We start from the raw sequence: 16464 nt of genomic DNA, 5'->3' as shown, positions 1-16464 counted from the left end.
ACCCGCCACATAAAGCTGAGGGATGGGGTTAGAGAAATGTTACCGCTCTCAAATTCATAGACAGAAAACTCTGAAAAGGACTGACAGTCTGTGACATACACATGGGGGTTTTGAACATATTCTGATGGTATACTGTACGCCAGAGCACTGACAGCCTTATATTTTGGGTTATGGTGGGGGGGTAAGACAGTTGCTTTAACCACTGAGGCATCAATAAGTCATATTCTTCAAGGATCGATGGGTATATTGTATACCTTTCCTGATCCAAAAAACAGCTTCACGGATTATGGATTGTGGCTTTAAGCCCACTTGTTAGTTATTGGTAAATGGTAAATGGACTGCACTTATATAGCACCTTTATCTAAAGCGCTTTACAACGGCCTCTCATTCACCCATACACACACACACATTCACACACCAATGGCGGCAAGCTACCATGCAAGGCGCCGGCCGGCCCCGCTCACTGGGAGCAATTTGGGGTTCAGTCAGTGTCTTGCCCAAGGACACTTCGACATGTGGCCAGCCGGGGCTCGACTCGAACCGCCGATCTGCCAACCTTGCGATCATTAGACAGGCAGCTCTAACTCCTGAGCCACAGCCGCCGCCCCAGTTATCACAACACTACAGGAACATTGTTGTTGTTGTTGTTGAAGTCATTGAAATCATGATGGGTCTCTCTGCTTCTGTTTCAGGATCTGAAGAGGGTGCTGTCCTTCCCACCGTACCCAGGGGATTACCTGCACCCGGTCGTGTATGCCTGCACCGCCGTCATGCTGCTCTGTATGCTGGTGTCCATCGTCACCTACCTTGTTCACTACAGGTAAACACTTCTCTCTCTCTCCTCTCTGGCAGGCTTCTCTCGTTCTCTCGTTCTCTCCACTCCCCGGTCCCGGAGTTTAGAGAGCTACTCAGTATGCGGCGCAGGCTTTTTTGTTTTTGGCCCAAGTATTGTCCTAGAATTGCCATCGCTGTGAAAGGTTTGATTGAATTGTGGTTTTCTCATATCACGGTCCTCGCCAGCGTTTCGGGCAGAGATGACCGCTAACACATCTGCTGCTCCCCACTACTTTTCCACTTCCACCGAAACCGTTTTTCGTGTCCCGAATATAATGAGTTTGACAAATCGGGGCACAGCTAAAATGGTTTAGAGAGAAAGGGTTTTTCTTTGTAAATGCTTGACTCAAAGCTTCATTAGGAGTTCAGAAGTCAGACATGTTGCAAAAGAAAGAACTTTTTTCCCCCCCTTCTACAGCATTAGCTGGTATTGATAACTAAATAATGCGTACTTAGCACACTGCCTGGCTTCTTGCTTAAAGGAATATTCCAGAACCTTAGTTTCTCATTTATTATCTCAAATGAAAAATACATTCATGCCTCATGAGCTCCTAATATAAATGCATCAATGCTCTCATTACTCATTCAACTGGGGGAGTGCATTATTATTATTATTATTATATATTATGATTATGATTATGATTCTTATTTTGTAAAAGTATTTGGAGAAGTATGTTATGTGATGGGGAAAAAACCCAAGCAAGTATCCAAGCCGTGCATTCATCTCTGACAATCACCCTGAGAAAGGGATGCCAGGAGGTTAAAGGTTAAAGGTTAAGAGTGTACTGGACCACCATTCACTGTCCACACATACATGGCTTTGGCACATCTGGTTAAATGCCGAACTGCATTTCGTTGCCTTTGTACTTATACTCTGTCAATGACAATGAAGTTGAATCTAATCTAAATCTAATCTGAATCTAATCTAAATCTAATCTAAATCTAATCTAAATCGATGGCGATGTGGTAGATGGCGACTGTTTGATGTTTAGTTCCGCCCCTCACCAAGATCCGGAGATCCGGGGCTTCAGAAACCATCCGGGGCTCGAGCCAGGCTTAGCGATGTCACTGTTTGATATATTGACATTGTTGTTCTATGGTAACCAGGGGTAACATAATTCGAGGCGAGAAGGTCAGCCGTGTCTTAGTGCACTCTGTATGTACAGTATATGCTCACCCTTAACCTCCTTTCTGTATGGACAGTGAATGGTGGTACGTACAGTATACAGTATTACAGTGAGTATAAGTAAATGAATATATAAAAAGTCAATATACGAGCATGAATTTCAATATGATATGTACACTCAGTGTACTATGATATGTACGGAACAAGGGCGATGGATATCAATACAGTATAGTACAGTGTACAAAACAGCAGTGGTGCAAAAAGCTAAGTTGTGGTATGAGGGGGGGGGCTTTGCAGTGTTCCTCCTGTTGGAGGGCGGAGGGGGCTGGGTGGGGGGGGGGGGGTAGAGGTATGGGGGGCGGGGGGGGGCTAGGGGACAAGGCTACCGCCCGGGACTTTGAGTTCAGCTGCTTGACAGCTGCAGGGAAGACGCTGTTCGCAAGCCTGCTACTATCCTAGACTCTCCTGGTACAGCCTCCTGTGTGGGAGGAGGGCAAACAGTCCGTGACTGGGGGGTGAGAGGTGTCCTCAATGATGCCTCGCGCCAGACATCACTTTTTCCTGGAAGCCCCTCGATGTCAGGGGTGATGTACTGGGCAGTTTCCACCACCCGTTGCTGAAAGGGCCTTCCGGTCAGAGACAGAGCAGCTGCCGTCCCACACTGTGATAGACTTAGTCAGGATGCTCTCGACGGTGCGTCGATATTGATGAGCAGGATCCTGGGAGACAGATGGGCTTTTTTCAGTCTCCTCAGGAAGTATAGATGCTGCGCCTTTCTGACCAGGGTGGAGGAGTTGAGGGTCCAAGAGAGGTCCTGGGAGACGTGGACACCCAGGAACTTGAAGCTGGAAACACGCTCCACCTACATCCCGTTGATGTAGACCGGGGGGTGTTCACAGCGTCTGGTTTTCTTGTAATCAGCGTTTTGCTGTCGATTTGGTGCGTGCTACGACGTGTCAATCAAAAACTCTGCTACCCCCCCAGTCCCCATCAACGAAACATGGACTGAGCTAAGCCCTGTTGTTTCAAGATCCTAACAACGGCTTTGAAATCAAACCTAAAATACCTACAGTATCTTCCATGCCTACACTATAATAACACTACCCTGATGAATGTTGTACTAGCTAACAAGCGATTTTTTTGGGCTGCAGTCATTTTCTAGGTAAATTGAGTTTAACATCAGAGAAATGCAGCCTTGAAACAGCCTTGTTCACTAGCTACTCGACAAAACATAACCTAAAGTGTTTTCTTTCCCATGAAAGATGACTTCGTTACAAGAGAATAACCCAGTAAACAAAGAGTCCAAAAGACGTCCTCAGGGAAGCCCGAATGTGGGTTCAGATGACGTCTTTCTAGGACGTCCAGATGACGTCTTTCTAGGACATCCAGGAGAATCGTAGCAAGCACACATCCTTGTCTAGTTAACTAAGCAGCAGAGAGATGACGGCCCAGATCTGGCACAAGTCTGTCTTTCTACCGGCATCCGGATGTGGCCCAGGTAAAGCTTTTGCTTCGCCTGGTCACAGACCAGCTGTTGTGCACTTAAGCCCCCCCGGGCGAGTGAGAGGAAGAGAGAGAGTGTGTGTCTGATGCAAGAGGAGCAACGTGAGCAAAGTGATGCTGTATGTGGCAGTGAACTGTGTGTGTGTGTGTTGCTATGGACGTGAACTGTGTGGGCGGGCGGTGGGGGTGATCAGCTAGACGGCAGGCGAGAAGCGTGCAAGGTGCTATTGAACGGTGTCACTTTGATAACTCTGAATGTATCCGTCCTGCGCGATTAACTTTGATTTGTAAGCTAGGTGGTAGGTAGTAACCTCACGATGGATACACGGGGGTAATGTAAATAGCGTAAAAACCTATCGACGTTACATTGAGCCGGCTGAATGGAATATGAAAGAAAGAGACTGTCATCCAATATGCTGTAATCAGAATAAGGTCGTAAAAACCTAATATCTTTCTCCTCATCTTGAGCGGCAACAGCTGCTGCTCCGTGAACATCAGGTTTTTGCCCGTAGAGATTTTCAAAGCAGCAGCGTTGTGGATTCCTGGGGAAGAAATAATGTATATGGACCCATTCCATTCCCCCTGGGAAGGTTTTAAATGACAATGTGCCCAAATATGCCTAATAAGATTAGATTAGATTAGATCAGAATAGGGTTCAACGTCATTGTCATTGCAGAGTACAAGTACCACCCGACAACGTAAGGCAGTTTAGCATCGAAACAGAAGTGCTATAATAGTGATATAAAACATGACATGAGTGATAGGTAAGTACGTATATAGCCTACAGATTATGTACAGGAGAGGATAGTAGTAAGATATGCACAGTTAAGGTAGCTATGTATGTACAGCATGGTCTCTATACAGATGTATACATCTGTATGTTTCAGCTGTATGTGCTTAGCATTCTGAGGGAACCATAATTACACGGCGTATTAATAACACTGCAGAATGCCAAGCTGTCATAGGACACTAGAATTCTAGAACACTAGAACAGTTTGCTTTCACAAAGATATTCACACTCTCCTGGTGGTTTGATGAGTCAACTTTTAACAGCGGAAAAAAAAAAAAAAGCATGTTTCAGGGGGAATCCTCACAAAGAAAACTGTTTTATAAACGTCACAACTGCCTCGACCCGCGGTCTTGTGCACGGTCACGACTGCCAGGAGTGTGTGGATATTGGCTGTTATCGCCAGTACTCAAGTTGTAAAAGAAAATCAGGGGGGGTTGGTGGATTTTATCATGTGGGGACAATTTTATCATCCCCACAGCGTCAGTGACTTCAGTGTCAGTGACTTGGTGAAAATGTCATGGCATGTGTGCGTGCCCCCTCCCTCGCTCACAGTATTTTACTCAATATGCGCAAAACTAAATGTTGAAATAGCAGTAATACCACGTTCATTGATACAATGACATAAGGGATGGAAAGGGGGGATGGCAGTTTTAGAAGGGGGATGATTTTGACTGTTTTTATTTCAGGGGGGGATGCCATCCCCCCTCATCCCCCCTCAACTCGAGTACTGGTTATCGCACACCCTGTCATGCATTACTAACGCTTATGTTGTAGTAGTTTGGCACATCTGTTACAGGAAAGAAAGGCCTTCCTTAGTGCTCAATGTCCCAGAATGTAGAGAGACAGACTTCAATTCTCAGCGTGTTTTATATAAAACTACAACACTTACTGGCTTACCCCTTCCATAGTTCATATCACTCCGGTTCTTCAACAACTCCATTGGCTCCCCGTTGAATACTGTATCGACTTCAAAATTCTGCTCCTCACTTTCAAGGCCCTTCACAATCTTGCACCCCCATATCTCTCTGAACTCCTTCACACCTACACTCCCTCTCTCACTCTCCGATCCTCCGCTGCCTTTCAACTCATTATACCTTCTGCCCGCCTGACCACTATGGGGTCTAGAGCCTTCAGTCACTCTGCCCCCCGTCTCTGGAACTCTCTTCCACAAGACATCCACAATATTGACTCTCGCCCCACCTTCAAATCCTGCCTAAAAACCCACCTTTTTGCATATTTTTAATTTATGTTTTTAAGTCTTTTGTTTTGTCTTGTTTTGTTTGTTTGAATCACTGTCTTAACCTGTTTGAATCTGTTGCTTGTTTTTAACTTATGCTCTGTAAGGTGTCCTTGAGTGCTTTGAAAGGCGCCTATAAATAAAATGCATTATTATTATTATTATTATTATTATTATTATAAACATCTGTTTGGAACAACTCACGGCCCCTTATGACTCGCCTCTATAATCGTCATGGTAACAATGGCCCTGCGTCACTCACAGAAGGCCCATAATTATAATTATAATAATAATAAAAATAATAACAACTTTTATTTGTACACCGTTTTTCCTGCAAAAGTTGCAGCTCAAAGTGCTCCAATCATTATATAATCATCATTTAATTATTTAGTCATTTAAAGGCAATATTAAAAAGATGGGTTTTTAGTCTTGACTTGAACATAATATTTGCTGAGGTTGCATCCCTAATGTAAGCCTCAGAAGACCTGAGAGCCCTATTGGGCTGATATGCTAGATATGATAGCATAGATAGATAGATAGATAGATAGATAGATAGATAGATAGATAGATAGATAGATAGATAGATAGATAGATAGATAGATAGATAGATAGATAGGTATGTAGATAGACAGATAGATAGGTAGATAGATAGATATATTGATAGATAGACAGACAGACAGACAGACAGACAGACAGACAGACAGACAGAGACAGAGACAGAGACAGACAGACAGACAGACAGACAGGCAGGCAGGCAGGCAGGCTGGCAGGCAGGCAGGCAGGCAGACAGGCAGGCAGACAGACAGACAGATAGATAGGTACGTAGATAGACAGACAGACAGACAGACAGATAGGTAGCTTTTTCACCTAATCTCTTCTCTTGGCACCTTGTTCATGTTGGTCTTCTTGTCGTTGCAGTGTGATCCGCATCAGCAGGAACGGATGGCACACGCTGCTCAACTTCCTGTTCCACACGGCGCTGACGTTTGGCGTGTTCGCGGGCGGCATCAATCAGATCAAATACCCCTTCGTCTGCCAAGTGGTGAGGCTGCGCAGTGTTCACACACTGGCCTTTACACACACTAGCACACAGACACACACTAGCACACACACAACAGCACACACACTAGCAGACACACACAGGCTAGCACACACACACACACACACACAGACACACATACACTAGCACACACACACCAGCACACACACACTAGCACACACACACACATACACACACACACACACACACACACTAGGACACTCACACACTAGCACACACACACATACACTAGCACACACACACACGTTAACACACATGAACGCTCTCTCTGCCCTGTACGAGGAAACCAGCTTCAAGCCAACTATGATGTAACTCGCTCACACAGACACACAGACACGCGTGTGTGTCTGTGTGTCTGTGTAAGCAAGTTACATCATAGCACGCACACACGCTTGCGCACACACACACATGCACACGCAGGAACACGCAAATGCACACACACGCACGCACACACATGCACGCACACACGCACACGCACACACACACACCTACATACACACCTACACACACACAAAGAGACTGACAGTGCAGAACACCTGCGCTTTGCTTGCTCCTAAAGGCAGAATAATTCCCTTTAGCGGTGATCTGGTCAGCTCAGAGCGGGCTGTGTGGATGTAATCCCCACCCGCCACTCCTGGGGGTTTAGAAGCTTTGTACGTGTTTAGTAGGAGGTGGTTTTTATCAGGAGCTTGCAGTCAGGAACTGAATTAAGTACCATTTTACTGTATTTTACAAACGATCGGCATAAAGAAGGCCATTTCTTCAAAAGTTTACGAACTTTCATAAAGATGTCATTGTGTGCCTTCCATCAATCATACTTTATTTCCTGATATTACATTTCATACCGAAATTCTACAACGCACTTTCCGACAAAAAAGTGGGTGGTAGTTTGAATAACAACAAGAGGATAAAAACAAAGTAAGATATTAGTATCAGTGTGATAAAACTGTAAGAAACAAAGGTCAAGAGAGGGCTTTTGAGACGGTATAATAAACAGTTCAGTGACCTATGATCTATTTATTAAGAATAGTGATTGAAGGCTTATCGTATCAAAGAGGAGAAAAAAACACTTAAAAGCATTGCAGTCACCTATCTTTCATATCACCTATCTTTCATTGTTTAATGAAAATGGTCATATATAAAGTTTGGCATAATTGGATTGGATGGTCCATGATGTGATGATGGTTGGCATACGTGTGTAGGATATTTCCTTTTAAGAATTCGGTTGAAATAGATCACAAGTAAAACTTCTGAGTTATAGACCATTCATTCAACCAAAGTTACATTACAGGTTACGGCATTCCTCTCTGTTGTCATAGATGGTCAGCCGGTGGGGAAAGAGAGAGAGCTCTTTGTTCAGCTCACACATTCATACCCCCAATGACCAAGGTGTGAAAGGGGGTTAGGTTACAGACTGTGTCATTCAGGTCAAAGGGCAGGGGGCAGGTCACAGGAAGGGAAGCCATCTTGAACATGTGCTAGGACAAAGAAATGACCATGTGACTTCTAGGACAAAGGAATGCTAATTCATACAACCCCCCTTGTTAGTAGAATCCTTACAGAACTATACAGGTCTATGTGTGTGTGTGTGTGTGTGTGTGTGTGTGTGTGTGTGTGTGTGTGTGTGTGTGTGTGTGTGTGTGAGAAAATATACCACACATGTACATTAGCTGTCCGGCTTAAAGTGTACTGTCTGAAGTAACGTAAACTTCACTAGCGGCTTCCAGCACTTTATTTTTGACAGAAATAAAGATACCGATTTTTGAAGCATTTTGAAAATTTTATTTTCCACTTTGTGTCTCTTGAATTGTAGGCTATTGCCAATCAGACCGAGATCAGAAAATCATTGCTTTCTTTCAATCACTTTGAATGGGCTTGATTTAGCTTCTCTCTGTGGGCAGGCTTTGCTATTTTTGGACAATGCCAGTAGTTCTCCTCGACCTGGCACGCTAAATCAAGCACTCCTAAAGTCATTGAATGAAAACAACGCTATTTTGACTGTGTGGTTGTGTGAGATGGTCTGTCTCTCTCACTCTCCGTCTCTGTCTCTCTCTCTCTGTGTGTCTCTCTCTCTCTGTCTCTCTCTCTCTCTGTCTCTCTCTCTCTCTGTGTGTTTCTCTCTCTCTGTCTCTGTCTCTCTCTCTCTCTCTCTCTCTATCTATCTCTCTCACTCTCTGTCTCTGTCTCTCTCTCTCTGTCTCTCTCTCTCTCTCTGTCTGTCTCTCTCTCTGTCTCTCTCTCTCTGTGTCTCTCTCTCTCTCTCTCTCTCTCTCTCTCTCTATCTCTCTCACTCTCTGTCTCTGTCTCTCTCTCTGTCTCTCTCTCTCTCTCTCTCACTCTCTGTCTCTCTCTCTCACTCTCTGTCTCTCTCTCTCTGTCTCTCTCTCTGTCTCTCTCTCTCTCACTCTCTGTCTCTGTCTCTCTCTCTGTCTCTCTCTCACTCTCTGTCTCTCACTCTCTGTCTCTCTCTCTCTGTCTCTCTCTCTGTCTCTCTCACTCTCCGTCTCTCTCTCTCTCTCTGTCTCTCTCACTCTCTGTCTCTCTCTCTCTGTCTCACTCTCTCTCTCTCTCTGTCTCACTCTCTCTCTCTGTCTCTCTCTCTCTCTGTCTCTCTCTGTCTCTCTCTCTCTGTCTTTCTCAGGTGGGTATTGTCCTCCACTACGCCTCTCTCTCTACCATGCTGTGGATGACCTTCACAGCCAGAAACATTTGTAAAGATGTGTCCAAGGTGCCGCCCCAGGTGCAAGACAGGGACACACCCAAGCAGCAGAAGTCCAAACCCACAATACTCAGGTAAGAACACACACAACGTGTGAGCTGGCTGACTTTGTTTTGGGGGAAAAAAGGGTGTTGAATGTACAGTGGCATTCCATGAACTACTGGTAATTGTATCGCTGACGGAAAACATGTGAGAAGGGTTAAAGTTGGGTTAGACATACATAATACTACTACTACTACTACTACTAATAATAATAATAATAATAATTCATTGTATTTATATAGCGTTTTTCCGGGGCTCAAAGACGCTGACAAATATGGGAAAAACAGAAGACACAGAAACAACAAGCAACAGATAACATGAGCACATAGAACACAGAGTTAACGAACAGGGAACAATTAACACAGCAATGTCCAGGGGGGGAGGGGGGTGGCAGGGTTAGGGGAGATGGTTAGGGGGTAGGGGAGGTTGTATGCATGGGAGAACAGGTAGGTTTTGAGGTGACATTAAAAGTGGAGAGTGAGGGTGAGTCTCTGTACATACTGAAGGGGAAATAAACATATGAAGCTGTGAGAGGTTCAGACTAGGACACTTAACAAAAAAGCATTTCTGTATATTTAGTATTTACAATTTATATTTATATTTTATTTACAAGTCGTCAATCCACCATAATCTGGGTCCAAAATATCATTAACGTGGGCGTCAAAGCAAAGCCTCTATCAAAGGAAGCTGTTTCAGAGAGCTGCCATGTTGGCCACTCCACTGTGACATTTATGTACAATTAGAAGCCAAAGGCTGACAGGTCAGCCAACGAAACAAAAACTCAACTTGCGGATTATACGGATTAGCAACTTTTTCCTTTTGGTTTTTCATATCACTGAAGTGTTTTGATAAAACACTGTTGGCTGTAACTTAAAAACACATTTGATTTAGCTCTGTCCTAGCCTCCCTCACCTCCCATTCTAGTCTTACATCCAGCTCACAGCTTGTTTGAATGACTCCCTTCTGGACAGCGGTACAGGGCCACTAGGTCAAAAACATCACAACACTTGAACAGTTTCTTCCCCAAAGCCAAGATAGCCCTCCTCAATAACTCCTGATCATTGCACCTTGCACTTTACATGTATTTTGTTGTACAGTATATTTATTCACTCATATTGGTACTGTATATATTGTCTTGAGTATTGTTGTGTTGTCGTCTTGTTGTTGTATGTACTGTAGCTTGTTCAGCATGGAGAATACCAAGTCATGTTCCTAGTGCACTGCACATGGCCAATAAAGTTGAGTTGAATTACACACGCCTTGCTCAGGGAAATGGCAAGAGAAAGACGCATTTGATTCTGATTCTGTCAGTCATGCATTCAGTATCTACTACTACTACTGCGTAGTAACTGGTCATGAATGTAATCCCCATGTGGAACCAAAATCTCTGGTTAACACTAGAACAGCTGTGCCTTTTTTACCTACTAAAAGAGCCTCTTTACAATGCTCAAGCTGCTATTTACACACAACGACCACTAGTTGGCCGCTTGTCAATTAGCCTGCTTCCTACACAGAAAAACTGCAAAATAGCTTTACACTAGCTTATCCTGATGTGATTTTGAAAATGTAAGGATACTGGGTGGTAGAACGCACATATCTTTGAAAAGTCATGAAATTATATGTGATCGAGTGCAAAGATACAACACTTTTCTGTACTCACTCATGGCTGTTCTAGTGTTAAACCCTCATAGATGTCCATTTTGTGTCAGAGCGCATCATCAGATCACTTTTCCAGGAAGTACACTGAACTAAAATATAAACGCCACACGGTTGTTTTTGCTCCAGTTTTTGGACAGCGTGATTATTGCACAGATGTGCGTTAGGCTGGTCACAATAAAAGGCCACTCTAAAATGTGCAGTTTTATCACACAGCTCAATGCCACAGATGTCGCAAGTTTTGAGGGTGAGTGCAATTGGCAGGAATTATGTCCACCAGAACTGTTGCCGGTGAATTGAATGTTAATTTCTCTACCATAAGCCGTCTCCAAAGCCGACTTTGGTGGACATTCCTGGAGTCAGCATGCCAATCACACGCTCCCTCAACTTGTGACATCTGTGGCATTGAGCTGTGTGATAAAAGTGCACATTTTAGAGTGGCCTTTTATTGTGACCAGCCTAAGGCACATCTGTGCAATAATCACGCTGTCTAATCAGCATCTGGATATGCCACACCTGTCAGGTGGATGGATTATCTCGGCAAAGGAGAAGTGCTCACTAACACAGATTTAAACAAATTCGAGAACACAAGTTGAGAGAAATAGGCCTTTTGTGTACATAGAAAAAGTCTTAGGTCTTTGATTTAAAAAAAATTGAGCAAAAACAAAAGTGTTTATATTTTAGCTCAGTGTAAATATAAGCTTGTCATTAGGATATCTATGAGGCTTTAATAATAACCTTTATTTAATAATAACCTTTATTTGTATAGCACTTTTCCTGCAAACGTTGCAGTTCAAAGTGCTCCAAGTCAACCATCATAATGCACTCAATAGAGATACTTTTGGACCATACCTACGGTGGACTGATGATACATGAACATTATTAAATACATGTACAATACACAATGCAAGTAAGAGTAGACTAAAGCACTCCTTTAAGACAAAGGAAACATACAAGGCTGTGAGAGCTTCAAGGTGGATATAGTACGTGACGTTTGGAAAACAAAACAAGGAGAACGATACGAGATCCTGACACCATGTGACAGCTGGTAGCTATGGCAACTGGAGGGCAGGTGCCAGAGTGCCAACGTCTAACCCTGTCACTCGACGGGATCGGTCTGTTGACGACAGTTCCATATCAGACAGCCTTCCTCATCCCTCCCAAGGCCCCACCGCCCCCCTCCCTCCCTCTCCCCTCCCTCCCTCCCCTCCCCCTGCTGTTCTCCCTTGATTCCTACAAAGGGGAGAAAAAAACTGGATTCAGTTGATGTCGGTTGCTGAATTCTAAATCGATCCCCAAACTCCTACCTTCTGAGCACCGCTGTGAATCTGTGAGATGATAGGATAGGCGGGTTTGTCATAAATGATACAATACAAACTCCAACTATCAGAGGATAATATGGAGCTAATTGGATAGCATAGCTAATAGCATATGAATGAATGAATGGACTTTATTGTCATTGCTACAGTACAGGTACCAAACAACGAAATTTAGCATAGTCCTAACTCCTGTCAAATCATCTGATTCAGATCCACGGTCCTCTATGGATCAGTTGGTAGAGTATGACACTAGCAATGCTAAGGTTGTGGGTTCGATTCCTACTAGAATCGGAAACTACTTCACCAGTTAACCCTCTCCCCCTCCCCTTCTCATGTGTCCCCAATATTACTACATTACTACTCTATCTTTTCAGTTTGTAAAGCGTTGAGTGTCTTGAAAAGCACTATATAAGTCTAATGTATTATGATTATGATGATGATGATGATTATTATATTATTATTATTATTAGAACCATACAGTAGATAAACCATCGAAGAGATTTGGTGAGGCTGCATTCTCATTTTATGCACCCAAATTGTGGAATGCCCTGCCAGTTTACATTAGGGATGCAACCCATCTTTTTAATATTGCCTTTAAATTACTGAATAATTAAATGATGATTATATAATGATTAAAGCACTTTGAGCTGCAACGTTTGCAGGAAAAGCGCTATACAAATAAAAGTTATTATTATTATTATTATATATTTTAAAAAACATGTATGTAAGTTGCTTTCGATGAGCAGCTAAATGGCACATACACATACACATACACATACACATACACATACACATACACACACACACACACACACACACATACACATACACATACACATACACATACACATACATATATACTCCAGTGTCTCAGTGGCTAGATGCCAATTTGGAGTTATGCCACCGACGTTTCCAGTGATCTCTGCTGCTTCACGTCCTCTCTCCTCCTCTCTCTCCTCTCTCTCCCCTCCTCTCTCTTCCTCTCTCCTCTCTCTCCTCCTCTCCCCTCCTCTCTCCTCTCTCTCCTCCTCTCTCCTCCTCTCTCTCCTCTCTCCTCCTCTCTCCTCTCTCCTCTCTCCTCAGATTCTACTTGGTGAGCGACGGGGTCCCGCTCATAATCGTCGGGGTCACGGCGGCCGTCAGCATGGAGAACTACGGGAGCAGAGACGACGCCCTCTAGTGAGTAGCCCGCCCCCCCGAGACTGCCCCCCCACCCCCCCACACCCTCTGAGGTCACCGGTCGCGTGCAGGGGTCAACGCTCCTTATCGATTTTTTCCGGAAGCCTCTCTCTACTGTTCCTCATTGCTTTGGCCTGTTTTGTTCATGTCCAGGGGGGTCCGTTTTTTATTTATTTTTTAGAAGCGTTTAACTCAAAATGGTCGTCTTCGATTTTGGTTCCGCCGTTCGGTTTAATCCTTTTGTAAAAACCGAGAAGCCGTTAATTCAAAAACAAAGGTTATGGGGGGGCTGTGTATGTAAACATAAACTGGGTTGGTAGTTTACAACGTGTTAAATTGCTTGATAGAAGATGAGAGGGACCCCCTACCGTAAAATAATGTGCTTCGCAATTCCGTAGCACTTTTGTATCTGTAGGGCTGAATTAATTTTATAAGCCCTGAGCTGCTGCTGTATCTTTCGTTTGATTATGATGATAAAAAATGATTATGGGGTTGCATTTACATACTGCCTCATCTCACCACGGCCGGAATTCATTCAATCACCGGAGATAGCAGATTCTTTTGCGCTTCCACAAAGCAACATGCTTCTGAAATCTCGAAGCCATTGTTTGCAATTGATTGAATCCCGGCCATAACCCTTAAAACAGTCCAGTTTAATAAATGTGTGCAAAGTGACGTGATTTCAATATGATTAACTGAAGTCATAAATGGCTCTTAGATAAACAGTACTGACATGCTCTCTCTCTCTCTCTCTCTCCCCCTCCCCCTCTCTCTCCCCCCCCTCTCTCTCCCTCTCCCTCCCCCCCTCTCTCTCTCCCTCCCCCCCTCTCTCTCTCTCTCTCTCCCCCTCCCCCTCTCTCTCTCTCCCCCTTCCCCCCTCTCTCCCCCCCCCTCTCTCTCTCCCCCTCCCCCTCCCTCTCTCTCTCTCCCTGTCCCACCCCCCCCTTCCCCTCTCTCCCCCCCCCCCCCTCTCCAGTTGCTGGATGGCGTGGGAGCCCAGCCTGGGGGGCTTCTACGGCCCGGCGGCCCTCCTGGTCCTGGTCATGTGCGTCTACTTCCTGTGCGCCTTCGTCCAGCTGAAGCGCCACCCGGAGAGGAAGTACGAGCTCCGCGCCATGACGGAGGAGCAGCAGCGATTGGCCGAGGCGGCCCACCACTGCCACGGCATGGGAGGAGGAGGAGGAGGCGGTGAGGAGGGGGGAGGAGGAGGAGGAGGAGGCGTGTGCCCGGGATTCACCTCCGGCGGCGGGGGAGGCGGGGTCTCCGTGCTAGCCAACGAGCACTCCTTCAAGGCCCAGCTGCGCGCCACCGCCTTCACCCTCTTCCTGTTCCTGGCCACCTGGGCGCTGGGGGCCCTGGCCGTGTCGCAGGGCCACTTCCTGGACATGGTGTTCAGCTGCCTGTACGGCGCCTTCTCCGTCACGCTGGGCCTCTTCCTCCTCATCCAGCACTGCGCCAAGCGCGACGACGTGTGGCACCGCTGGTGGGCCTGCTGCCCCGCCAAGCCCCGGCAGCCCAACCAGGAGCTCCTCGGAGGGGCGGAGCACGGCAGGCACCACCACGGGCACCACGGCCACCATGGTGGACACCACCACCACCGGCACCAGCAACAGGAGCACCACCAGCAAGGCCACTGCCACATGGACTCCCCTTGCTCGGGCAAGCAGCCCCTCCTGTCCCCGCACCTCCTCCACGGCGCGCCGGCCACGCACTACAAGATGCCGCCCACCCCCTTGAGCCCCGTCCCCAACAACCACACCGGAGGAGGAGGAGGAGGAGGGGGGCCTTGCTGCATGGCCGTGCACGGCCCCGTCCCCAGCCCGGTCCCCCTCCTCCTCGCCTCGGATGGCGTTGTCGGCGGTTGTCCATCGCCACGACAACAACAGAACCAGCTGCTCCCGGACGAGCTCCCGCGTCCCGCCCCTCTGCCCCTGCAGAGCTGCCTGAAGGACAGGACTAAGTCTCGCTCCTTCAACCGGCCGCGCCCTTGCCTCCGGGACTACCACTACCACATGGCCTCCACCAGCATGGACGGCAGCATCCACAGCAGCTCCCACCTGGACAGCCCCCACAGCGTGACGGGGGACAGGGGGGTGCTAGGGGGAGGGGTCTGCCACAGCCCCCACCCGGCGGACCTCCAGCTGCCCTGCCCCAGCCCGCACCTGGACAAGCAGACACTGGCGCAGTGTCCCGGCATGCACAACACGGACACCTCGTGCCACGGCCTCTCGACGCACCACGACGGCGGGCTCTCCTCCTCCGTGTCCTGCCATGTAGTGAGCCACGGGGGCGGGGGTGGAGGTGGGGGGGGTGGGGGAGGAGACGAGAGCCACACCTGTCACAGGCACATGTGTTGCCCTCCGAAAGCGGACCCTTTCACCACCATGTGCTACCCCACGCCCAAAGGGACGGGGGTGGCGGACCCGTTCTCCTTGGCCCGCCTGGCCGACCCCGACACGTACCGCTGCGGCAGGGGGGAGGAGGAGGAGGAGGAGGAGGGCGGAGGCGGCATGCTCCACCACCTGGGGATGGAGATGGGGATGGGGATAGAGATGGAGATGGAGATGGAGGGCCCACAGGCGGGCAGACAGACTCTGAGCCGGCCCCCTCACGCCGCCGCCACGCTGAGCCGGAGGGGGACCATCAGCCGCCACGACAGCCTGCAGGAGGACTTCCTGTTCGGCTCCTCGGACGGCACGGGGAACATACGGACGGGGCCCTGGAAGAACGAGACCACGGTGTAGCCGTGTAGCCGCTCGCCCCCCCCCCCCGCGCGCACTCCTCCTACGCACTACCCCCCCCCCCCCCCCCGCCCTCGCTGCCGCCCCCCCCTCACCCGAAGCCCCTCCCTGAAACCAAACTACTGTGTAGTCATTTGGGGGTGTGACCGTTTCTCCCCCAACCTGCCCCCCCCCGAACAAAACTAAAGTGTGATGTGACACTACCCACGTCTCCTCTCACGCCCCCCCCCCCCCGCCCCACCCCCACCACAGCCTTCC

The 16464-nt window shown here is 47.4% G+C and overlaps 1 protein-coding gene across 1 annotated transcript; it reads left to right on the top strand.

Annotated features, from left to right (window-relative positions):
• Positions 1-698: 698 nt before the first annotated feature.
• adgra1a (adhesion G protein-coupled receptor A1a) lies at positions 699-16209 on the top strand (the record flags this gene model as incomplete). The annotated part of the gene is made up of 5 exons (XM_080541899.1): positions 699-820; positions 6409-6532; positions 9192-9343; positions 13370-13465; positions 14442-16209. Exons 1-5 carry the CDS (start codon positions 771-773, stop codon positions 16207-16209), a joined length of 2190 nt encoding a protein of 729 aa, XP_080398025.1. The 5' UTR covers positions 699-770.
• Between the last annotated feature and the right edge of the window lie 255 nt (positions 16210-16464).

This window comes from Nansenia antarctica (genome assembly GCF_963989245.1).
Source record: "Nansenia antarctica genome assembly, chromosome: 11".
NCBI lineage: Eukaryota > Metazoa > Chordata > Actinopteri > Argentiniformes > Microstomatidae > Nansenia > Nansenia antarctica.
Note: the sequence above shows the minus strand (reverse complement) of the source record. Positions and strands in the feature narration are given on the sequence as shown.